Here is a 26,424-nt window from a genome sequence, read left to right on the forward strand (position 1 = left end):
CTCAGCAATAATGCACAAAGACTTTGCAAAGTTCACTTTCACTGGATTCTTTACCGACAGAAATGTAAGAAAAGCCTTGAGCCTGGGATCTCCCCAGCTCTGGAGTGCACCGGTGTCCAAGTGCCTTCAGTGTACTGAGTCATGCAGCCCTAATTATCAAACACACATTTCTGCTTTCCTCCTGCCTCACTAGCTCTCATGTGCTCTTATTTTGACACACATGCTGCATTCATTTATCAGTGAGTACCAAGGCACAGCAGGACTCTGCTATTTAGAAGCTAATGACTTTTTAAAAATTATTTCTCTGCTACTGAATTTTCTGGCCATGCACCTTTATCCCTACTCTACTATGAGACAGATCTGACAAGGGCTGCCAAATTTGGGTTGCAACAATCAGTCCGTGACAGTGCAGAAAAGAACAACAGGAATCTGGGAAACACCAAAGAAGCAGTTCAGTGACTCAGTGACTCCATAGTTACACTTTATAGCAGCAAAGGTACACAGCCTGGCAGTGTCAAGCCTCTGGCCAAGGCTCTCTCACTTGGCTATTTGTCCAGCTCTCATCAACCTGTTTGTGGATCAGGCCAAGACTTACCTTGCCAGAGTTTGGGGGACAGCATGCACCAGGGACCGCTCCCAAACCTGGTTTGGATGAGGTCACCCTTTTTCAGTGGAAAATTAAGTTTTAGGCAGATGCAGGAAGCTGTGAGGAGGCTGAGTTCTGAGGACCAGAACTCAGGAGGGAAGCTGATGAAGCAGTAAACATTGCATTAGTGTTGTGCTAATGCAGATACAAATTTACATGAGGGTTGATAAGTTTGTTTTTTTTTTTTCCTTTTAGGAGTACTGGCAATAGGAATAACAGTAGTATGGACTTCAGATGCATAAAGCCCATCCTGATTCTGCTCATCTCCTCACATAGTCTCTCATCACAGTGTTCTGCAAGGTTCCTGTACTGGCTCACCTCAGAAAAGTTCAGATGGGATGTTTGCCTGACACTTCAGATTTTCAAAGCACTGTAAATACACATTAAGTAATGAAAAGCTGACATGATTTATTAGCCAGGGTTTAAAAAACTGCAAGTGTGGTGCAGTAACCCCACTGTCTGACTAAAATAGCGCAACACAGAAATCAGAGCTGTACAAGAAGATATGGTGATACTGGTCAATTCCTAATAAACAGCTCTAGACTCAATAACTCATGTTATAATCACACTCCTGGAGAAACATCACAAAATGTTCTCCGACATACTCACAAACGAGGGAGAAAGCGATGCCAAGCAGTGCTCAGAGACTTGACACTTTCCAGCAGCTTCTCAGAATTAAGCAGATCAACAACACTTGTAGTCAGATTGCCTGATTGCCTGACTGTCAAAGACCTCCTCAATTGACTCTCAAAGCTTCAGAGAAGATTTGACAAGTGTTACTATCAGCAACTTGCCCTTAGGATAAACTTTGTTATGGCTCCAGCCTGAATAAAGAATGCAATAGATTTCAAATAGGTTGTGTTAAAACATAAGGCAAAAAGAAGGCATTGGGATAGGGGCCTTTTTGCCAGCTTGATCTTTTAATGGGTTTTATTTTACATATCTCAAAACAGGGTAATTTGTTTTTAATGCAACTATGATTTTAGGCTTAGGGTTGAGGGTTTTTTAGGTATTTCTAAAAACAGTGAGGGGGGTGGCTCTGTTTAAACAGAACAGGCTTTAGTTGTAGTCTCTGCTTACACTGATGTTCCTTTTTCCAAAAGACCCATTATGCCAGTATTTTAATATTGCAGGGCAGATTTTCCTATTCACAGAATCATCAGTAGAGGGCCCATGTACCTACCTCTAAAAGCTCTGCAAAGTTAAAACTTTCATCTATACCAAATGCACCAGTAAGAACACGCCAACTGCAATAATTAGCATACAATACACATAACCATGATAATTATTACTCAAGCTCCTAATTACTTACAGAATCCTAAATAACATGGCAATATTCTGTCTGTTCAGTATTATTACTCAATATTATTAACAACAATTCTAAAAAGCTTCTGAATGAAACTACCAGTTTACAATTGGAAAAGCAATCAGCTTAAGAGGCCAAGTGCAGCTCAAGTGCACATTTCTACCTCTACCACACTCATAAAATACATAAATTGATTTCAAAGACACAAAAGGATTTGAAATTTAAGCACCGGAGAACCACCTTCAGTTCTGTATCCTAACTTGCTGCACCAAGGTGAGTTTGTTAACACCTGGCCTGTGGGTGGACAGTGATCAGCACCTGCACACCCCTGCCTGCAAACTGGCCTGGTAACAACCACCCTGAGTCCTGACACACAGACCTCACCTCCGGAGCTTGTTCCAGCAGCGCAGTGCCTCTGTCTCCCCCTTCTGATGTGCAAGGCCTCATCTACTCAGAGAAATCTGGTTTTGGAGAAAAACAAACCCCTACCAGAATTAGTGTGGGTTTGAACTTACCTTCCGAATTCTGGCCATTTCACCAGTGATACTGCAAAGCTACACTTAAAATTTTAAGCTCAGATTAGAAAGTCAGCTACACAGAATTTCCAAAAAACCCAACAAACTAAAAATATTAACTCCCACAGCTCATAAATTTATGAAGAGATTTAATACTAACCATAGACAAGTAAAAGATCTTTTTCCCTCACTTCAGACAAAAAAAATCCCAAACCAAACAAAAAAACCCAAATTGCCAAAAACCCACGAACTAGTAAAAACGTCCCCTATTCTGTTCAGAGAATAAGCACACATTCTATTGGTGTTTGCTTGAATTCACAGACAAGTGTGACGTTGGAAAACTTTCCTGTGTGATTTCAAATGGGTTCATTAGGTATTTCAGCTAATTTGTCTCTACAACAGAAATATAATTTACCTTTCTTGCAATGCCTGGATAAAGTAAATAAACGTACTAGCACAGAAAATTTTTAATTGTTGGTGACATTGAGCTTTATAGTTTTGTTCTGAGATATTGAAATAGATTTAGTGGAATTTTACCAGGGATAATTTTTTTTAAGGTACTTTCACACATGGCTTTGTCCAAAACCAATCTGTCATCATGCTGTTAGTCTTACTAATAAACAGCTTGTGAAAAAAAGAACATAAGGCAAAATTGAGAATGGTTGAACATATTTATCTGGTAAGGAACTACCACAAACAGTTTTTTCAAGCTTTTAACAGCTGTCACTGTTTCTATTTTCTGGTCTTACAAACAAATATCCCAAAATCTGCATTATACCTTACCCTGTCTTTTTTTTTTCTTTCTTTTGGCTAAACAGCAAGTGTTTGCACCTCACAAGATGGTTATGATCAGAAAACAGAAGGATGGATAGGATCCAAATTGCTATCTGAAGGAGAAGAAAGGCTATGGTCAGGAAGTGACAGGAACACAGGCTAAATAACAATACAAAACGTGGCTGAGCCAACACAGACAGCAGAGCCTCGCAGCAGGCTGCAGGGAGCAGCTGGAGGCCCGGAGCAGCTAACTCCAAGGAACACACAGAGCTCTGCACCTCTTTTCTGGACTTCTACAAGCCTGGTTTAACTACAGAGCTTTGACTATTGACAACACTCTCATCTTTTTACCCCTAAAACTTGTACTGTATCAAACCCCATGGCACTTCTTGGAGATTCCCGCAAAACTCTGCTGCTCAAATGGCAAGGGAGATTCCCCCATTTTTCTCCCCAAACTCACCCATGGCTAGTTTCTACACACTCATTATTGTGCCAATACTATTCTTTGCTTGATTAGGTCTTTTCCCCACTTGGCACTCTGTCCATGATGCATTATACACAGTAATGCAGCCACGTGTGTAATCCAATTCAAGCCCGTGCCTTTTGTATTACACTCAGTTTCTGTAACTACACCAGCAGCCTCTTCTGTATGTGAATACAGACAACTGGAGCAGTAGATAATATTTTAGAATAGGCTTAATTAATTACATGAATGATTCCCAGCTCTATTTGAAGTACTTGAAGCTTTCTAGGGTCATTTGTGCTTTCTTTATAGGAGTATATCACACCATTTGCTCATAGTGATTACCTGGCCTTTTACTCCTCTCACTAGAAAATTGCTTGTTAGGTTTTTCCTCTTTATGCTAAAATCTTTAGTGCAATATAACATCAGCCTCAAAAACTCCCTTTAAGAAACACAAGAACAGACATACTAGAATATACTGAACCAAGGCTTGGCGCCCTGTCTCCAACAGTGGCCATGAGCAGATGTCTCAAGATGACTAAGAACACAGCAAACATACAAATCCTTCCCCTTTAACATTCTCACAGAATCCAACTCTTTTCCATTTCATCACTTCCTGAGACAGATGTATTTTCTCAGGCTGTACTTAGTAAACTTCAGTGAATTTCTCTTCCACAAACTTGTTCAACCTCCCCTTGTGGGGATAAGCTGCTCTCAGCCACACATCCTTCAGAAAGTAGCTTCAGGCATCTAGTGCCCTCTGTGCCAAGAGCAAACTCTTTTTGTTTCTTTGGAACTGGGCCTTTATCTATTAATATACCTTAGAGACTGTATTGGGAGGGTGGTGTGTGGGTGTCAAACCTATTTTAACCTCTCTGTGTCACAGACTTTATAGTATCAATCAAATCTCAGTCAACCTTCTCTTTTCCAGACTGAAGAGTCCTAGTTTACATAGTAATCTCCAATGGAAGACATATCACATCTTTGATCACTGTTTTTCTTTGATTCTTTTCCAGTTCTTTTCTATCTACCACATTCTTTCTGACAGGGATCAGAACTGCACTCGTGTTCAAGACATGGGCAAAGCTTGGATATACAGAGAGGCACAACAACGGCCTCTCTTTTATTCTCTGCTCTTTTTCCTAAGCAATCCTAAGATCTGATTTTCTTTTACACTGCTGCTCAGCATTTAGCTGATTTTTTTACAGACCTGCCTTCCAGACAAATATTCCTCTTCTCCACAATTCCTATTTGTCCTATGGCTTATCCATATTTCAATATTTACCCCAAGCCATACCTTCCCCAATTTAGACAATTCCAGTGTCAAGCCAGACAAATTAGACTCATGTCATTTCCAGTCTCCAATAAAGAGCTTTGCAAACAGTGATCTGTGGGCTACAAATGCTACACTTCTATCCTCAAAAACTATCTGGGAAAAGCAAGTTCTGTTGGAAAAATACAGAAATATCGCCAAACCAAAAAAACTCTTAAAATCACTGAGCTAGAAAATTAATTCTCTGTCTTACTTAGAGTACTGCTCTCTCTCCCACTTGATAAAAGACATGGGGGGAACACAGTCAAAGCACTGAGGTACTGGGAATAAACACAGTAATGAGCTACTCTGGAAAACAAAATTTACCAAGAGAAACACTTAAAATGCCGTGTACAGAAACAGAAATTTCTAAATCACTGAACACCTCTAACATAGCCCAAAATTTCATGTTTTCTCTACTGAAGAGCCGAGCACCTCAGAGGTTCTGTTGAGCTGAATGCTCCTTTTCTGCTGCAGTGCAGGTCTGTTTTGGACCACAGCACCGAGAGCAGCAGTGATGAAGTACTGCACAAAGAACAGATCAGCACTACGGTCTCACTCACTGCATCCTCATGTTAGGATTTTGCATCATCTTTCTGGATTCAGACTATGACTGGCAGCTAAAACTAAATTACAACTCACTTTTGTAAATAGGAGCTTGCTTGCTACATGAAATAGTTGTGCCTTCCAAAACCCTTGCACTTTATCTTGGGCTCGGACCTCATTATTCACCCTTATTCCAGATCCAAGATCTGCAGAGGTACACAAAACTTTTCAGAAAATAGACTATTTTTAATTACGCTACCAGATAAAGACAAGAAAAGCAGAAAACAAGAGAAATGTGATACAGCTGCTTTATCCAAAAGATCAAGTTAAGTTCTGTAGAAAGTACAAGTAAAATACCTCAAAAAATCGAAGTAATATCTGAAAGATTAATCTGAAAAGCAAAATAATAGCACCTATTTGGTACAATTACAGAAGACAGACTGAAGGAACAGAAATCTTTTATTCCCAGGATGAGTGAATACATTTACCAGCAGAGTCTTGTAACCAGTTTAAAAGAGAGCTCACAACTCCTCTCTGTGTTAATTTCTGCAGCTCTGTAAATCTCTGTTCAGATTTGGTTTCCCTTCCTTTCTCTCTTTCTCTCTCCTTATGTTTTTTTTTTCCCCGATATTCCCACTGTTTAATGCACTTTCTAGCTGAGACCATACAAATCTAGGGCTGTGAACAGATGATCATAAATTATTAAATTACAACAGCATGACTGTTTACAGCTAATGTCAAGTGAGTTGCATTAACTGTGAACTCAGGAACTTTATAGTTTTGATGTAAAACACAGTATTTGAAAACACCTGTTTCAAATGTTTAACATTAAACTCAAGAGCTGCAATTTAAAACAAATACAACAAATGATTTAAAAGTTGGTGTACATCTCTCCCCCTTGTTTCTCAACTCCAGTAAACACAGATCTTCATCAAGAGAGAGACTGATTGTCTATCTCCATATTCACGCAATAAAATACACTCTGTAGTGCAACTATCTGTCAATTTTTTAGTAATTTATTGTGACTGATACCTATTAACTGGAACTTATAGAAAATATAGCAAGGAGAGCTTTTCCTTATCCATGTATTACTTTCTGCATGTTGTCAGTTTTTCTGCTATTCTCCATGACTTTTATTGGACTTGATGGAAAAAAAGCAGGAGAGAGAAACTATTTTTTTAAAAACAGAATACTTGATTGGAAAAAAGAAGAAACATAGAGTAGCATTTAAAGCAATATTTAAAAATCATCTCATCTTTCTGGGTCATTATGCTCCTTAAAGAAATGCTGGCATATTCTTTTCATGCAAACTGAGTTCAATACAGCCACAGCCTCTCCAGTAAATTCAGGACAACATGTTTTGTATTTTGTTTGAGGGTTTCAGGTAGAGCAGAAATGTTTTTCTTGCCTGATTATCCTTTCACTACTTACAGGTGTACATTAGGGACAGGCTTAACTTGCCTCTAACCTGCAGTCCTTTCTTTCTTGCTTAGCACAGGGATCAGCATTGTCATCTAAATATCTGACTAAACCAGCTCAAACTGTCCACAAAATTCCTTAAACACCAACAGGCAGGAACTGACTGCCCTGAGAATTTGATATGAAAAGGCAAAAACCTATCAAACTGCACAAAGTAAGACTTTTATTCCAGTATTAAAACCACGGGAATGTCAGCTCACGTACGAGCTAACAAGTTAAAGACAGACCATAACTTCTTTCTTTTTTTCTTTTCCTTCTCATTTCTTTCTTTTCTTGTCAGAGAGGTAGCTAATGTGATGCCATCTGAGAGTTTCCAGGCACACAATGAGGGTTATGACCCACCTATTCATGATCACCTATTAATATCAGCTTTATGAAGATAAATATTCCCTCAGATGAAACAAAAAGCTCCCCTAGGTAGCAACCAGGCAAAATTTGTGCTTGGGCCCTGTACACCTAGTAGCCTTAAAGAAGAAAAGGTAGAGGAAAACCTTGTGTGCTCCTTGGGGTGCACAGAACGAAACCATTCAATCAGAAGACTCCTTTCTTGCCCTCTCGTTCATCCCTCGTCTGAAGTCTCTCTTGCTCTTCCGTGCAAGGAAATGGAGACTTATTGGTGAATGCCCAGAGTCACCAGGAACTGCTGACTGTGGACAGTTGTGTTGTCCAACAAGGCTGTGGAGAGATGCAGCTTGTAACAACCACCCAGTCTTGTCCAAGCACAGGCATGTGCCAGAGCCTTGCAATTAGAACAACTGCAGCTTGCCAAGACCAGCTGCAGGTCCAGAGTGTCAGAGCCACACAGAATACATGCAGGTCCATGCAGGCTGGCTTCTTCCCTGACATTCTCTGGGAAATGCATGCAGAAGGTAACACATGGAGTCTGCAACAAAAGGCAGACTTCCAGGGAAGGGAATCTTTCACCCTCTGGCATTAGCAGTGCCTGCTGGTATCTCCACCTGCACTCTGCACAGCAGCACTGGGGTAACAGAGCCTCAGTCACAAAGATGGGTGCTGGCAGAAACTACAGGGATTTTTGCCATTTTCTGCCACGTCCTGTGCTGCCCTCCCCACATCCCCATCTTTGTACCTAAGGGAGACGTGGCTGCCAGTCCCTGTATCAAACTGATCTGACCCACCCCGTCTCCTCCTCACTCGGATTGAAGCCAGCCACAGTGAACAAGGCCATGGGAAAGAAATGACACCACATCCATAAAACCAGACATATTCCCAACCAAGCCAGGAGGCGGCACAGGGATAGTATTTTACTTTGCTGCTGGGCTTCTGAAGCCCAGCTCTGCTCCTAAATTTCTTAGGGCATCAGTTGTCATGGATGTTTCTGAAAGGAAGAAGCAACCATTCCCACAAGGCAGCTGAACACACTCACCCAAAATGCATTGGTACGTCCAAACTTAAGCTCTGAACTTTTTTCAGAGAATGTGCTCTACAGCTGGGACATGTGGAGGGCACCTGCTTATTTCCATTCAGACTGACAAAGCCACAAAAGAAGTCTGAGTGAAGGGAGAGATCTCTGCTGAGGAAAAGAATGACAAGCCTATTTCCATGTTTAAGACTGCAAAGCTACTCAAATGGTTACAGTGAGAGACCTGTGCCCTTTGGCACAGTGAAGAATTGAGTTTCAGATCATAAAAATCTATAAAAATGCATATTTGAACTAAACTGGTTCTGACTCAGCACCAAAATAGCCTGAGGGTTACACCTGCATACTCAAATTAATTTTCAAGTGCCTCTTCTGCTACGCAGGGTATTTTATGTTACAGTTGTAGCATACTTATATAACCTACTCGAAATGTATTTCCCCTTGTTTGGAGTAACAGCTTTTTGGAGAAGTCTCATAAAGTCCAATTTGGAAAGAAATTAAAGGCAACAGCCTTCCCCACGTCTCGCTTCCTGAGTACCACACAGAATACCTGCTGAGCTCAGATCAAGGAGGTCTCTGCTGATTACAGAGCACAGGTTAAAATGTACTGAGCTGTTAATAAATGGAGGCTTATATAAAGCCTTTAAAAGTCTTCAGCAGTGAGCATTCTGTATTGCTTACTGGGAAGTGCTCTCCCTGACCTTCTACTGACAGTGGAGTAGGTCTGTGTTCAGTGTGACACCCAGGGGAACAGCAGGCACAGAACCAGGGAGGGCAGGCCCCAGCACTCAGCCCATTTCTGTCCTGAGGGATGTTAAATATAGTGTTTTCATTCCTGACTAATGCATCTTCCTGAAGACATCCAGCAATTGAACCTCTATCCCCCTTCCTTCCCACACACACCAGAAGTCTACCCCAGCACTTTGCTGCCCTCACTACTCTCTGCTGCAATTCAAGCTTTTTACTTCTTGTCCTACACATCATGGAGATGATGCAGTAACAGGCTGCCCCCTTCCTCACTGAAGTCTCTTGGAAGCTCCCCTCAAAGTCTCTTTGTCATGTGAAACACAGTTATTTCAATCAGTACTCCATGGCAGGCTTTCTGAGCCTCCAATCATCTCACTGCTTTCCTCTGGATTCTCTCCAGTTGACCCAAATCTTTCATAAAGAATTTAGTACAGCAGTCCACCTACAGCCACTTCAAGCCTGAACCAGGCATAAGGATGACCTCTAATGTCCTGCAGGACAACAGTGCTACATAATCTGACATTGGGCTATGTTTGGGCAGATGCTATGAGCTGATTAAGATCTTTTAATGCAATAAACCTGGAACCACCATTCTATGAAAACAGGAGCAGCACGTATATACTGAGTACATTATCAAAGACAACATTCTCACATCAGCAAACTACATAATTCAAATTACTGGGTGACAAGTACATTCTCTGTCCTGGAATCAGCAGTACCAGACATTATCTCTCAGTCAGGAGATGTACAGTTATGTACAAGAGTCACTGCAGCCAACTCTCATTATCCTGAAATACCTTTTTAAAGGAGCTTTCACCGGGCCATTCTGCTTGTCTGACAGACCAGGTATTTCATCTGTTTTTTCCTGAGATAAAGCTTCCAGACTGTGGTCAAACAGTAGCTATGAACCACTTAAAATGATAAACAGCTCTAAACCAGCTCAGATTAGTGATATTAGAAAAGGTCTCTTCCCTCCCATGAAAACACTGTTACACAGAGTTTAAGGACAACTGACTGCACTTCTTCAGCTTAAGGTTCCCTGTTTTACAGGCCAAGAAATTCCTGTAACCTAAAACTACACGACAAAAATCTGCCCTTTGTACTTACCCTTCCCTTTGGTACTCCTCATCCAAATTTGGCAAAAGCTGGGATCCAGCCACAGACAGATCAAGTGCAGCTAAAGGTAGATCTCGATAAGCAAAATTAACAAGCTGCACAGGAGCAATGCTTTTGGTCTCTTCTTCCACTTGTTGGGAAATTATCTCAACTTCTGAAACACTGCCTTCAATTGTAGGCCTGAAAATTTAATAAACACATGTACACACATAAAGAAATATAAATTAGCAAGCAAGTAAAAGGAAGTTAGAGACAAGAACTTCATGGAATCCTAAAGAGCCAACAACTTAAAAGGCCTCTGCAAGGTCATTGAGGAGGTGTTGTCATTAAAGAGGCAGATCAAATCTCTCCAAACTTTAGTAGCTCTCACTGTAATCAACAGAAACCTCACAAAGGAGAACAACATTTCACTCTGCTCAATCTGCTTCAAAAGCACTAAATACAAATGTCTGTGTTATAAACAAATAGAGAAAAAATGCATGAGCCCAAAAGGAAAATATTTATGCAAAACAGAAAGAAGGCATGTAACTATGCCAACTAAAGACTTGCTGCTTTGTAAGTTAGATTGGCGAGCAATGCACAGCTAGGGTTTTTAATTATTATATTCAAATCAACTGTGAACTACTAGGTGCAGTTAGACCCCTCTTCCACTGCAGATTTGAATACTGATTAAACAGTTTTGACGGATGGCAGCTTTGTCACATTTACCTAAAAAGGATCATTCTGTTACAATTATTTCAAAATAGTTCTGAAAGGGAACAGTGCTTCAGAAGAATGATGGCCTCCTCCTCCTCCTATCTTAACTAACCTTATGTACAGCTTCTAAATCTGATCAGGTATTCTTTTAGCAGCCCACTAACACTAGTGGAAACTCCACACAGCTAAAACCAGTCTGACAATGTGTATGTCTCCCACATTTAGAACAAGATACTACTTCTGTAGGAATTTTATCTGTTACCATTAGTGCATGCACAGGATGACTCGACTGTAGGACACAGCTTGCATGTCAAGGGCTGATCTTTGCAGCACCCAGCAAAGCTGCTTGCCCTGTTTGATTCCAAGGGTGTGCAAGCACAAACTTCTCCAGCTTTCTTTTAGGGGAGCCTGGAAACTTTGGAAGAAATCTCAGGCTACTGTCAGAGGGTTACAGCAGGTGTAGAGACACGCTTTTTCCACAGGGGTATAGTTAAAAAGTTCTCAGCACCCTGTGTTATTTGACTACAAAAACTGCATTTTATTTTAAAGAAGCTTATTAAAATCTTCCAGCAATTTAAGCAATCTGGTTAGCAGTTCCTTTTTTTCCCCAAAAATAAGAGGCTACTTTAGAAGACCACTTAACTGGTATAACTTGTATAAGGGATATCATTTAAGGATGTGGGTGAAGGAAGTAAAATTCAATGTTGAAAGTTTCCATTGGTCTGAGTCTCACCATTAGACTAATTTTTTCAGATGGAAGACCTTATTCTTGAATTAAAAGGAGCTAACTACTGCCAGAATTACCAAAAAAGTAAAATGCTGTTATAAGTAGAGTATTTGGCAAGGAAAGGCTGCAGCTGTGTCATACTGTGGCAGAAAAAGAAGGTAAAAGGAAGTACTATCTGAAAAACCTAAAAGCTTTTCTTTTATTCATGTGTAACTAATAATGGAAAGTAATGAGATTCTTTAATTTCCAACAGAACTGTATTCTTCTGTAAACAATCTGAAATCAGAAACCCAGAGGTAAAAGCTAATTTTAGCAAGAATTTTCTTTGATTTTCAAATTTAATGCCACCCTGTGGACATGTACCTTTGTAAGTCCAAGCTGGTTCAGTTTTGCATGAAAGAGCATACAATGATCCAGTTTCCAGCAGTATAAAAAAACAGGAAATGGATTGGTACAACCTCCCCTTCCCAAACAGTACTGAGTTTCTGTAGTCTTACACAGACTAGACGACAAAGTCTGATGTGACTGAAAAGAAAACCACACAGACTGGTGTTGGCAGACAGATTTGATGGCGGGAAAAAGAAAGATAAACAGATCTGAAAATAACATAACATACTAGTTTTCTGCCACTGCTGTTAGTAATGCACATCAGACATGCTGACAGCATCATTCATGTAGTTTCTGCTAATTCACACACTTCACAAATACAAAACCTCTGGGATGTCACATCATTCTTCTCCAGGTAGCAGCCTGTTCCCTTTCATTTAAAGTAAGTTGTATCACATGGTACTTACTGAGGATTGGTCATGTTGGAGGATGCAACCAAATCAGCAGTGGTTCCAATATCTAACTACTCCCAGCTGCTCTGCATTAAAGTTCTAGCCTTGCAAGATTAGGTCTCTGTGAGAAGCAAAACAAGGTTATCTAAAACACAGCTGAAAGAAATCCAAAGGGCTACATGACTTCTGTTGTCATGTTGCAAATGTGACTAATAGGTTAGTTCTGCTCTATGATTCTTTATCAAAGTGTTTTTATTCCAGGTTAATTGCTCCACATTATGGAAGCTGTAAAGTTACAGCGCATTTATGTTTGCACACAGGCACATACATCATTCCATAAGAACACAGGTCTTATTTTAAACCACTAGATTGTTGAGAAAATAACCAAAATAAGAGAGGGGAAGGGAATTTCAGAGAAAGCTCATGGCTTCAGGATCATAAATTCTACTGGAAGACAATTTTTTACACTTTCTAGACATAAGCATTAACATTGTCAATGAAGTATGGGGGTTTGTTCTTAATCTTCCAGTTTGAACTGTTCCTGACTCCCTTTGCTATCTTAGGAAGTCTCTTCCAAAAATTAAATAATGTCATCAAACATTCTAGATGGGCTGTTATCAGGATAGCGTTTTGATCAACAAAACCCAGTAACACATTTGGAAAAGGCAAAATCTCCACTTGTCCTGTACCTGGAGCAATGCATGGCCACCAGAGCAAAAGAGGACAAGCCTGTGAGAATGAAACCTACTGATACACAGGTTTTGGAAGCAGGAAAAATGAGGAATACCACACAACAAACTAAAGCTCTTAAAAATGAGATCTTGTGAACCTACTGTGAAGATTGGATGCTACAAAATTTTTTAAAGTAACATAAAAACAGACTCTTATTTTGAGAAACAGAAATAAACATCGGCAAATTAGAATTACTTACAATAACTAGTGATCATGAAAAATGCTCTTATACAAAACTTTACCCTAGAGTCACTTAGAGGCTGAATTGTTAGTCAGGTATTTACAGAGGCAACATACAAATGTAGCTACATTAAGATCCTTAACAATCACTTCATACAAAAAAGTAAAATTGAACTTACATCTTTTGTAGAGCCATTTCCAAGGCTTTATTTCATGATTTGTAATTTTACAAAAATGCAAAATGTAGCCAATGCATTTTCACATTTTCCAGATAATGTACCTGGGTATGCAAGAAAAGAAGTTCTACACTGTGATCACTCCTCAGGTAGGTAAGTCAGCCAAAAGCAATTTAATTTAATATGAAGAGGACAACTTTAAAACAAAAGATTACACATATTTTAGAAAGACACACACCCTCCATTTATTAACAATCTTGTAATACTTCTAAAGACAGAGCAAGAAGGAAATGTTTTTCAGATAAAGCTTTGCTAATACAGCAGAAACTTGATTTTATATCCATTCAACTATCAATGGGATTCTATTCCCTGGTCTTTGTGTGCCTTAAATTATTTCATCTACTGTACCCCTAAGGCAGCAAAATACTAAAACATTTGTCTAATTTATGAATATTTCAATCACACAGAGCTTTCTGATGGGAACTGTTGCACATACCAGCACAACAAAACTAAAATATAAAACTCAGACTTGGTTTGCAATGGTAGCTCCCTAACACCTCATTTTCAGTTGACATTTTTACAACACGAAACAACCCCAAACAATTTTGAATGAAAAATTTTACCCAATCAGTTGTTCTAAGCACTCAGCATGAGAACATGGTCAGGGCATGAGGTATTGTGCACCTGTCTTCTGAGAGAGAGAAAACCGAGAATCTAACTGCTCTAACTGCATTTGCAGGCCTGGGGAGTAAAAAGTACATGGGGATGCAGCTGATTTAAGAAATGGGAATAAGACTGATGGAAACTGGCCTTAGAGGACAGACAGGCAAACATACATGTGGAAGCTTCTTAACCTAGTAAAACCTCACCATTTATTTGGGAGACAGCACAGTGCTGGTAACCCCAATCTCACTTCCAAAGGGGACTTAGAAAAGAAAGCAGTGACAAAAACTGTACATCTAGATTTTAAGAAATCTTAATTTTTAGATTAATCCTAAGGTTCTGGGGAATGGGCCAGGACACAAACATTAAATATTTGTCCCTCCCTTCTCTCACTTTCCCAAAGCTGGAATTGCATTTGCAATTAAACAGAATTGTGTTTTACAGCTCAGCCGGGGTTCTGAACCAGATGTGACCAGTGGCAGCAGCACCAAGCCAGGCCAGCTCCCTCCTGCTGGAGCTGGCAGCTCTGCAGGTAAAGTTTGCTCACCCCAGGCCTGAAGGAGCCGCTGGCAGGAGGGCAGCAGCTCCTCTGCAGGGAGCAGAGTCCAGCTCGCAGCCACAGGGATCGCTACCATGACACAAGGATCTCACCGGGCTGAGACGAGCAGCGCCGAGACACCCGAAAGGAGAGACAGGGACTCAGCTCTCCACAGGACCCACTGCAACCTTCCTGAAACAGAAAGTGGCAAAACGTGAGTAATCTCTGGGGAAAATTACTAATGTATCTAACAAACTGAAGAGACAAGTCAGTAAGTGCAGTAAGAACACAAAAAAGATGGAATAGGTTGTGTGTATGTATGGATGTATCTCTGAAATGGATGACTGTGATTCATGCTTCTTTCCAGGCTTTATGCAAGCAACAGAAAGAAGTATCTTAACATATACTGGTATTCTGCAAAAATGTATTTTTTACCATCCACTCCACCTCATCTATTTGTTTTTACTTCCTTTAAACAAATCACATTTCAGAGCAACATAAACAACTTGAAACTTCTACAAGAAACTTCTGTGCAACTGAGTGGTGTTTAAAGGCAGCAGGGATAAGCAGGGAAATTTTATTCCTTTAAACTCATCTCCTGCTTGCATTCCTATAGGATTTTCCTGTAGGTGAAGTGGAATGACATTGCTCTTCTCCCTGCCAACAAAGACAGGCAACTTTTGGGTATTCCATCCATCATCTGAGTGAAAATTTTTCCATACAGCCCCTTCCCCACCTAACACACTCAATGTTCAGTAGACAAAAATGCTTCATCTCTCATAGTCTCATCTGATGGAATTATGAACAGGTCCAGAGTTTTTGGCTTTTTTCCCCTTTTGTCTTTGTAGAATTGAGAGTTGGCAGCACACAGCACTTGCTGAGCTGCCACGTGAGCATGGGCAATGCCTGACCCCTGAGAGCTCAGCAATTCTGTTTGTTCTGTGGTGTGTTTTCCAGGTGAGATGGCTGCAGCAGGAGCACAGTTTCCAAAGTTTAGCAGAAACAGTTTGGAAGGGAGTTAAGACAGAAAGGAAAGAATTGTCCCACTAGTTTCTAGTGCAAGCTTTCAAGCAGTGTAACAACCAGAAACATCCACTGCACTAAATGACTGACATCTTTTATGTACCAAGAGGACAGTGCAATCTGATGGGAAGCATGTAAATTTGCAACTGGTAGTCCAACTTAAAACATGTGGGATCACAGCTCAAATCTCAGCCAAGCTGGTTCAGCTCTTCACCCCTCTTTAGCACTGAAGGAAGTTGTACCCCAACCACAGAGCTCTTTCTGAGGCAAGATCTTCAAAATGCTTCAAGATGCTGGTCTTGCCTTGCAAGCCCTTCAGCTTTGCTCTGCTCTCTGCACCCTCACTACGCACGCCAGTGCTCCCAAGGCTTCTGCAGGGTGTCCTTGGGCTGACTGTGATTTTCCCCCTGTCCCGTGCAGGGGCACTGGCAAGCACCTGCTCACAGCTCCTGGCTGTGCAGGCGCTGGGGTCATGCCCTGCACTTGAGCAAAGGTTCCTGCTGCTGGCCTTGCCCAGCACATATCCTGCCCCAGTTAATTTGTTAATGTTTACATCAATCTTCTATTGTCAGTCACCACACCTTGGCTGGAGCTTGTTAATAAGAGATAAAATCCCGCTGAAACAACAAAAAGCATAGAACAGAGTTTGGAAAGTGTATGCTAAAGCATAGCACATGGTGTACATACACTAAGCTAAAACAAAAAACAAAGCAAAACTCCAACAGCAAACTTTAAAAAAAGAGAATCTATACTCCACTGGAGCATGACAACCATGGCTTTTAGCATTGATTTAAATACAGTCTTACAAAATATGTGTCACAGTGTAGTGGGCCCAATTGGGGGTGGGGAGTAGGAAGATTATTTAATTTAAACCTTTTTCACCAAAGTCCCTACTAACTTGTACCCTATTCAGCTGAGCTGAAGTCAAGACAACATGATTCAGAGCTGTTTGCTGCACTTGCTCATGTTCTGAGGCGTATTATCGTGAATCTGTAAGCTCCTGTACAAAATTCAGATGCTAACTTAAGTATCCAAGTTTGTGCCCTTACAAGGCAGCTACAAAACCAAATTCTGACATGTTCTTGTAGCAAGTCCCCCAATAGCAGCTTAAGACAGTTGGACAGGCTCAGAGTTTGCATTCAAAGGAAATGCCACAGGCCCCACTCAAGGAGACACTGCTGTTGCTGCAAGGTGGGGTTTTGTGATCTCACCAGCTCCATCTTCTTCATCTTCTTCCTCTGCCCACACCCCATCTATTAAAAAAAAAAAAAAAAAAAAAAAAAAAGCAGGATGACTTCCCTGATACAGGTCATAGTACAGCTCCAAAAATAGCTGTGCCAGCAAAAGTGAGAGTGCAGGGCAAGGCACTGTGCACAGCCAAAGAAACAAAGCAGAGCAGAAAGACTTTAGATCAGAAATACTCAAAGATAATGTGCAGAGCCCTGGCCATTGGCAATATCCAACCGGAGCAAACACGGCATGAAATCACTGAAGAGACTGAGGCAGGGGTGCAGAGGAGGAGGAGGGCTGCTGTGGGGGTTTTCCTCCTTCTGTGCCACACTGCAGCTTTTTATTCTGAATCTAGTCTACACCAAGAAACAGAATTTTGCTTCCTTTGTGCAAACAAGTTACATTCTTATCTCAGTCTATACACTGAAAGCCTTATACACTTTAAAGGGTAAATGCAAATGATGGCTACTCGTGTGCAAGCTGGGCAATCCTAACCATGTCAGGAGCTGTTCAGAAAAACAGGAAGAAAAGCAACAATCTGAAATAAGAGTAAGAAGAGTAGGGGAAACACCTAAACAGACATCACTCCCGATGCTTTCAAAGCAAAATGGCAAGAGTGATTTATACATTGAGCTCTTGTGAATTAGCCAAGCCAGATTTTTTGGTGATGAACACCATGGATATCATCCTGAGGATCACCATGAACCTGATGAGATCACTCATTGTGACTACTGCAAGTTGGATTTCTCCAAGAACTGAAATTCCCAGGAGCCCTGGCATCACAACTGTTTTTGTCCTGAAAACTATAATTAGCTCCAATCATCTGCATTTACAAAGTTTAATTGGTCATATGTGCCAAATCTACTCCCTTCAGGAATCCAGCAACTTGTACTTCTGAAGGGGAAAAACTGACAAATTTGCAGGTGTGGTTCCAGCACTTCCTTGCTTCACTTTGTGTTAAACAAAATTGGTTCTTCTTTTTCCCCCAACAGGAAAAATCACAGGGTAGGATATTAAAAAAAATTTCTTTTGATTAAACTGACCTTCCATAATGCCTTATGTAAGACAAGAATTCAATGAAGTATTAGATTTGTCAAAAAATTATAAATGCAGAGATGCCACACAGAAAACAAAAGGAAATTAACTTCCTTAATCTTTAACATTCCTATGCAGTGTCCAAAAGCAAAGAGGCACAAGAGAGTGAACTTTTTATTTCAAGGAAGAAGGGACATTTGAATTTCACATCTTTTTCATGGAGGGACTGACAGCAAAGTTTTTAAATACACCACATTAAAAAAAAGGAAAAACTCCTCCATTGCAGGAAAGGTATTTAGATTGGGGCGGGGGGGGAGGGAAAAAAGTCAGGCATTCACAAATTAGGAAATGGCAGATTTGCACTTACTCATGCAGTCATAATTCTATCCCCTTGTGGAATCATCCTGTATGCTGAAATTAAGCAGAACACTGTTCAAGGAAAAAAAAACAGCATGTAATCCTGTAACTAAAGACCCTCATTATTCCTAAGTAGGCTCTCACTTTCTAGAAAGAAGTCTAGATGGGCCAAAAGAGAGAAAAATTATCTTGTGCACAGTTATAACAATCTCTTCACAAATGCAACGTGATCATTCCTTGAATCCTGAACATTCCAGTACTGCAAATCTAGAGTACAGAACAAATAACAGTAGCTGGAACCAAGCCTTTAGAGGAGGATTAATCCAAAACAGACTCTGAGTAGAGCCCAGTCAAGCCCACCCTCTTCCAAGGAGCTTGCAGGTGTGCAGCACGTGGCACTTCCAGTCCAAAAGAAACAGGAGGAGCTGCTCTGCTTGGGAAGGTTATAAAAAGACTCCACTCGTGCTTCTTCCTTGTGCTCTCTCTTCACATGGGAGCTGGGGAGGAGGGCAGGGGTTGTGTAGCAGGTCTCCAGACAGGTTCTGTGACCTGCAACTGCTCCAGCATCTCAATAGGCTTTCAATGCAAGAGCTGCCCACAGCTCCTCTGGGCTCTCATTCAGTTCATGCTACATGGCACATACTGGCACTGCTGGAATTCATGGTTCTCACACACTCCCAACATTTTCCAGAAAAGGCACAGGTCTGGCAGGTACTGCAGCAACCCACAATGTTGCTAATTCAGAAGATGCCACGGGGCAAAGAAAAGGTATTCTTTGCACTGATGACCTTCTGCTTGAGGAAGTTTAATACTACAGCAAATACTGAGAGCAATATGGATCTCAAAGACGTGCAAAATCTGTCCATCCACAAAGGCTATGTGAATAGCAAGTTTGCTCTTAGCTCCTCAATAAACAAAAGGCATTCATTCAGCCATATTATTCATTTGATCTCTTTCTCTGGAGCAATTCCAAGCATGCCATTTCCCTTTCCATTTTACAAACCGCTTGTAATTAGCTGTAATAAATTGGTGATCCACACAGTTATCTACAGTTCCTGCATGTGGTAGAAAAAATCCCCAAACCACAGGGTTCTTGAGTCCAGAGAACAAACAAAACAGAACAATCACACAGCTAAAAGGTCTTTTGACATATTTGTCTGGTCTTCCCCGTCTGGGCCTCCTCAGCAAGGAGAGCCCTAAGCAGGCTGTTCCCCAGCAGGACTGGGCACAGGGCTCACAGCACATCCCTGCACACATGAGCATCCCTGCTCCGCTCACAGCTGCAGCTGCTGCTGGGGGACCTTGGCTGCAAGGTGAGGACAAACCTGCACACACAGAGCAGCCCTGGGCCAGACAGGGTTCCCAGGGAGGTGACTCCTCTTTACAGCACAGCACAGGGACAGAAGAGGCACTGCGGGCTGGGGCGGATGGCTCCAGCACGACCCTGCTGATGCTGCTCCTGGGCTCACTCAGGATTAGTTTGCAATTGAAATGTGCCACTGCACATGCAGATAGGAAGGAGCCTGGCATCAACAGCTCCACTGGACTGAAAACATCTGACTTTTTCTGGTCTGGGAAACTAATTTACTCTGGACTCAGCCACCATATAGTCAGATGATTGTTTGGACAAATTTCATAACACAGGCACTCCCCCCACAAACCATGACTTTTTGTGTCAAGAATTCTGTTTCTCAAAACAAACAAACAAACCAACCCCCTCAAACAAACAAGCACATATACACCCCCCCTATATGAAACCCAAAGTCAGGTTCCTATTTCCTTGGCTAAAACCAACTGCATTTCTGACTTCAATCGTTTGGGAATTACACTAACCTAGTCAAGTTGTGTTAAACCAAATTATTACTACTGGCAGCAAATCAAGTACCAATTTAGTTTCAAAGCAGTTTGGTTTGCTTTCGTCTGTCAAGAGTCAACTCTTGGATGTTGTTTTTAGCCCTCTTTTTCCCACTCCCTTGAAGTGCAGTGAAAAGCCAAACCAGAAACCTGCAGCCACATCTTTTTGTTTTCAAGCCAAGAAAGATCAGTCCAGCCACTCTTCAGAATAATGTAGAAAAAAATATGTACCTTTTGAACATGCCAGAAGTAATGTTTTTAGGTCTATTTAGACACCTGGCAGGTCATCTCTGACTAGATTTGAGTTTATCACACATGAACCTAATTTCTGCAGCCTATTAATGGCTTCTGAGGTAACAACAGAAGTCTGTTTGAATACAAAAGCAAATTTTATTCGGACAGAGCTGGAAATTCACTCAGGCTTTTAACAACAGCAGCAGAATAACACAAATCCTCGAGACACCCCGAGTACAAGGTATGGGTCAGTTCAGGGGGGTGACACTGGCAATCTGCCTTAGTCACGTGAAAGTACCAGTGTGTGTCACTACCTGTCAGAAAAACAGGCAAAACTCACTACATGTTAATGTTCATCCACCATATGTGCTGCCCATCTTACTTGGAGCTTAACTCCCACTTGAGTTTCTGATCATAATCTTAGATTAATGTAACTTTGAGATTGTCTTTCAGCCATTAGCCTTCAACCTTAAGACTCTTCCTCAAACTATCAATTTTAATTTTCTTCAGATTCTGGGCCTAATGGATTTTGGAATTAAAGGCCCTTAGAAATTTTAGAAGTATCCTCTGGTTTTCTAGAGAATGTAATGTTAATGAAAATACAAAAGATTCACAACACTACAATAAGAATGGGAGAAAGTACAGAGAATATCTCCTAAGAAATTGTTGGCATCTCTTGAAGCTGAGGATTTCAATGCATCTTGCCAATTACGACTCTGTAAGGCCCATAAATATTATGTTTCTAGCTAGGAAGGAGAGTGAGAAGTAAGTTCTTTAGACCAATTCTGTTTTTCACATAATCAGCCGTAGAGAATCAAAAGAAACCTAACTAGACTGGTACTAAATCCAGTTATTAGACAAATCAAAACAAGCATCTGGAACCAAAGATTTCATTCTAAGAACTAACTAAATCACAAATATATTTGTGAGAAATATCCGTTTTGTCATTCCTAGAAAGCATTATGGGCAACCTTCCAGACAAAATGCAATAAATTTATATGAATTTATGACTTTACTGTGTATCTTAAAAGCAAGTATATAACAATTAGCCCATTGATGTGAAATTTATTGCTCTTCTTTTGGACAGTTTTATGCTTTGTAATTCAGCTTTTGGAAACAAACAGTCCAGCAATTTCAAATGCAAATTTACAAACAGATGCAGTGTTTAATCCTGGTGATGTAAATAGGATGAACTCCACTCTGCAAAAACACACTAAAATTCTTGAATTCACATCTGTCTTATACTTCAGAGGCAAGTTATCTCTCAGAGGTATGGAGACACAGCAGCTGTACTGCTTTTGGCTGGCAGAATCTTTCCTGATCACGGGGACTCTAAAAGGCAAGATTTAAAGCTACCTTATCACAGCATGCAGAGTACTGACAGCCATTATTTAATCTATGTCTGGTGCATTTAACCAGGTCACCCTGGTTCCCTCAGCAGGTGATGGAATGCACTTACTGCAAATTACAGGCCAGGTTTCTGCCACAAAGTACTGAGGGTGAGAGAGCCGGTCCAAGCTGTGGGTAAGCAGGCCCAGCCCAGACAGTCCTGTGAAGCACTTGGAGCCACAGCCCGCCCAGTGCAGCCCGGTCAGCAGGGGCAGATTGCCCCTGCAGCAGTGTGCCTTCCCCCTCAGCTCTAACACAGCTCTGAACACATCACAGGACACACACATGGCCAGGGATTGCCCCTGCAGCAGTGTGCCTTCCTCCTCAGCTCTAACCCAGGGATTCCCCCTGCAGCAGTGTGCCTTCCCCCTCAGCTCTAACACAGCTCTGAACACATCACAGGACACACACATGGCCGGGGATTGCCCCTGCAGCAGTGTGCCTTCCCCCTCAGCTCTAACCCATGGCCAGGGATTGCCCCTGCAGCAGTGTGCCTTCCTCCTCAGCTCTAACCCAGGGAATCCCCCTGCAGCAGTGTGCCTTCCCCCTCAGCTCTAACACAGCTCTGAACACATCACAGGACACACACATGGCCGGGGATTGCCCCTGCAGCAGTGTGCCTTCCCCCTCAGCTCTAACCCATGGCCAGGGATTGCCCCTGCAGCAGTGTGCCTTCCCCCTCAGCTCTAACACAGCTCTGAACACATCACAGGACACACACATGGCCAGGGATTGCCCCTGCAGCAGTGTGCCTTCCTCCTCAGCTCTAACCCAGGGATTCCCCCTGCAGCAGTGTGCCTTCCCCCTCAGCTCTAACACAGCTCTGAACATATCACAGAACACACACATGGCCAGGGATTGCCCCTGCAGCAGTGTGCCTTCCTCCTCAGCTCTAACCCATGGCCAGGGATTGCCCCTGCAGCAGTGTGCCTTCCCCCTCAGCTCTAACACAGCTCTGAACACATCACAGGACACACACATGGCCAGGGATTGCCCCTGCAGCAGTGTGCCTTCCTCCTCAGCTCTAACCCAGGGATTCCCCCTGCAGCAGTGTGCCTTCCCCCTCAGCTCTAACACAGCTCTGAACATATCACAGAACACACACATGGCCAGGGATTGCCCCTGCAGCAGTGTGCCTTCCTCCTCAGCTCTAACCCATGGCCAGGGATTGCCCCTGCAGCAGTGTGCCTTCCCCCTCAGCTCTAACACAGCTCTGAACACATCACAGGACACACACATGGCCAGGGATTGCCCCTGCAGCAGTGTGCCTTCCTCCTCAGCTCTAACCCAGGGATTCCCCCTGCAGCAGTGTGCCTTCCCCCTCAGCTCTAACACAGCTCTGAACATATCACAGAACACACACATGGCCAGGGATTGCCCCTGCAGCAGTGTGCCTTCCTCCTCAGCTCTAACCCATGGCCAGGGATTGCCCCTGCAGCAGTGTGCCTTCCTCCTCAGCTCTAACCCAGGGATTCCCCCTGCAGCAGTGTGCCTTCCCGCTCAGCTCTAACCGAGCTCTGAACACATCACAGGACACACACATGGCCAGGGATTCCCCCTGCAGCAGTGTGCCTTCCTCCTCAGCTCTAACACAGCTCTGAACACATCACAGGACACACACATGTGGCTAGCACATGTTGGGAGTATGTCTAATCTGACCACTGCAAACTGAACAGATAAGGCAACAGTTCTTCACACTGGACCTGGAAAAGGGATAGGAAGCAAGAGCTCTTTTTTATTAGAAGTAATTGATTCTTTAGTTATTTTGTATGGAATACAAAAAGGATCAGTGAAGTATGCAAGAGATGTATTTCCTGAAAATGTTAAAAAGCATTTGATCTGCACAGACATGCAGAATTCCTTCAGAATGAAGCTATTTGCTTATTCATATAAATACATATTAAAATGCATTCAGTTACTGGCAATAAAATAAACCATACATGGAAAGTAAAAACGTCCGATTTATCTTTTTCCCCTCTCAAGAATACCTAATATCACCATCCCTGCCCAGCCCTCATCTCTTTTAAACTCTGCAAGAACAGAGAAGACTGATATTCTTGTCACATGAGGAAATGCAGACTATCACAAGCTACTGAATAAATTTCAAAGAAGATGCAGGAACACCCACCCATGCACTCCCTTTGATTTAGAGGGGAGAACTGTCAGCTTGTGCTCTTCCACTGATAGCGTCAGCATCAGGATAAACTTAAAATCAACTTCTCTATTGCTAAAGGCTCACAAAGTTCACTCTTCACTAGGAAATTAATCTTACTGTGATTCAAAACTGTGAGCCTAGAACCAGCTTTCCTGTGGCACACAAATTTGGTGCTACTGCTAACATGCTAAGAAATCCATGTTGTGAAGCAATGAGGATGGTACTCTGGGATTCAGATACAAAATTGACCTCAGTATTCCTTCAGGCTTCTGCAATGCACTTTGAACCACGGCCCTAAAGACCCGTGGTAAAATGACAGCCCCAGAAGAACACGAGCAAGCAAGAGGCACAGAGCAGTAAGAAAGTAATATCTTAGAGGCAGATAAAATATGCACCATGGTTCAAACAGAAGTGTTAATGCTCTGACGATGTTTCAGCTGTTTGGACTTTGGTGCCTGAATGCCACATCAGGTGCCTTCATAAGACTAGACCATGGCTTCCTGGACCCGTTTTTCCTTCATGGAGGAGGAAAAGAATGAGGAGAGAGAAAAAAAACCCCAACCAAACAAACAAACAAACAAAAAGAGAACTTTCCTGCCTTAGAAAAGTTTTGATAATAAATTTAAAAGAACTCTAGTGATAAGACACAATGATAAGGGAAAGCAAACTGATGAACCTAGAAGCAAATGGATCCCTGCCTGGGAGCTGGTCTTCTTGAAGTATCCCCAAGAATCCCAGAGGTTCTGCCCCAGCAAGCTCCTGCTGTCACTGACTACACAGCCAGAAAGTTCAGGGCAGGGACTGGGGACAAGTTCAGAGAGGGACCTGCCCTCAGCTTCTCTGGCAATTCCACAGGTAAACTTTGGAGTAACTGTTCTACCCAATACTTATCAAATCATAGCAAAATGGGAAGAAATCAATAGCATATACAAACCCCTTATGTATTTTCAGTTAAAAGTCATGCATGTTAATTCCTAGGCTTCTCTTTCAATACAGAACCATAGTAGTTCACTTGCAGTTAGGGACATGATGGAGAAAAGTTATTCTCCTGTAAAATGCCTGGCACTAACTTCAAATCAGACCTCAGTGGCTTTTGCCAGTGTATTAAGTAAGTATAACAAATATCTATTAAATGAGATACAATAATTGTCTGTGAACACTTCTACCACACATGACAGTATCTGCTGGAGAAACGTACAGTGGAAGCTTATGCAACAAACTGCTACCCTAGAGCTCAGCACAGGGAATATAAAAAACACGTTTTAAAAAGCTTTGTTTAGTAACTATTTTCTTCAAAACAGAAGATCATAAAGAAAACAGGAGACCCCAACCACGCTGCCCCACAAAAATCCTTTGTCCTCTATCCTTCAGTATTCAGTGGCACAACACAGGCAAAAAGCTTTGGCCACTCTGTGACCCAATGCAGCAGTCATCCTGCCACCCTCCTCAGCCCTATTTCAGCTGTATCTTATTTAGTGCTTCAAGTCCCATGACCCATATCCAATAAGGAGGTTCTGTCTAATACACTGAGCAGATAAAAGGATGCTTTTCAAGGAAAGGTTATGCAACAGATCCATACTGCAAAGCAAGCCCCAGAACAGTAAACAAATGTCAAGATATAAATAAAACACATTTTTGCTCTTCAACCTGTAACATGTACCAGTCACCTGCTTGTAACAGAACCGTGTCTGTTACTGCTGCAAACACAGACTTTTTGTTAAGATTTATCAATTAATCTTTATTAAAAATAAAAAAACCCCAAACGAACTACTTTACCAGTATATTCATTAAACATTTCTAGGATATAGGAAACTAATAAAAACATGTTAAGAACACAGATGAGAGCAAAGACGCTACATTTGTATTAGCTTTCTGGATTAAGACCATGAAGAGCTGGCAAAACTGCTCTGAAAATTTTCAGAAATATTTTGTGTATCACCATTGCACTAACCTCTCCAGCCCAACCGGTATCTGCTACACAATCTATCAAACTCGGCTGAAGACTCCCCAGCACCTTCAATAGAATTTAAATAAGCTACTGAAAACATACTTCCTAACTAAACATAAAGCCCAAAACCACATAGGAAACAGATGCTAAAATCTGGATTAGTATTCAAGTTTCTGACCTTTGATCTAGCATCCTGTTGATAAAAATCTTGCCACTTTCCAATAGAAAGTAAAGCCTCAAGTATTGTAAGTGTAGGTTGTTGAGGTTTTTTTGATACATATGAAAATATTCCAAAAATAAAATTATTTGTTTTTGAAATCTTATTTGAATCAGAAATATAAAAATCCAAATCAATACAAATTTTCCAATAAACCAAGAATATCTGTGGGGTATTAAGATGGCATTGGCATCAGGTGAGAGATT

The 26,424-nt window shown here is 41.6% G+C and overlaps 1 protein-coding gene across 2 annotated transcripts in view; it reads right to left on the minus strand.

Annotated features, from left to right (window-relative positions):
* TMEM266 (transmembrane protein 266) overlaps nucleotides 1-14,925 on the minus strand; it is a 61,336-nt gene extending 46,411 nt beyond the window's left edge. Inside the window, exons 1-4 of one of the 2 annotated variants that reach the window (XM_068204413.1) lie at nucleotides 14,786-14,925; nucleotides 13,579-13,679; nucleotides 12,503-12,608; nucleotides 10,277-10,465 (exon numbers count right to left, since the gene is read on the minus strand). In XM_068204413.1, the coding sequence (XP_068060514.1) occupies nucleotides 10,277-10,465; nucleotides 12,503-12,516 (203 nt within the window). In that variant the 5' untranslated portion in view covers nucleotides 12,517-12,608; nucleotides 13,579-13,679; nucleotides 14,786-14,925. The remainder of the gene's footprint in view (nucleotides 1-10,276; nucleotides 10,466-12,502; nucleotides 12,609-13,578; nucleotides 13,680-14,785) is intronic. The other variant, XM_068204414.1, reaches the window with a different exon arrangement.
* Nucleotides 14,926-26,424: the final 11,499 nt, after the last annotated feature.

The sequence above is a fragment of the Anomalospiza imberbis genome, chromosome 13, assembly GCF_031753505.1.
Source record: "Anomalospiza imberbis isolate Cuckoo-Finch-1a 21T00152 chromosome 13, ASM3175350v1, whole genome shotgun sequence".
Taxonomy (NCBI): Eukaryota; Metazoa; Chordata; class Aves; order Passeriformes; family Viduidae; genus Anomalospiza; species Anomalospiza imberbis.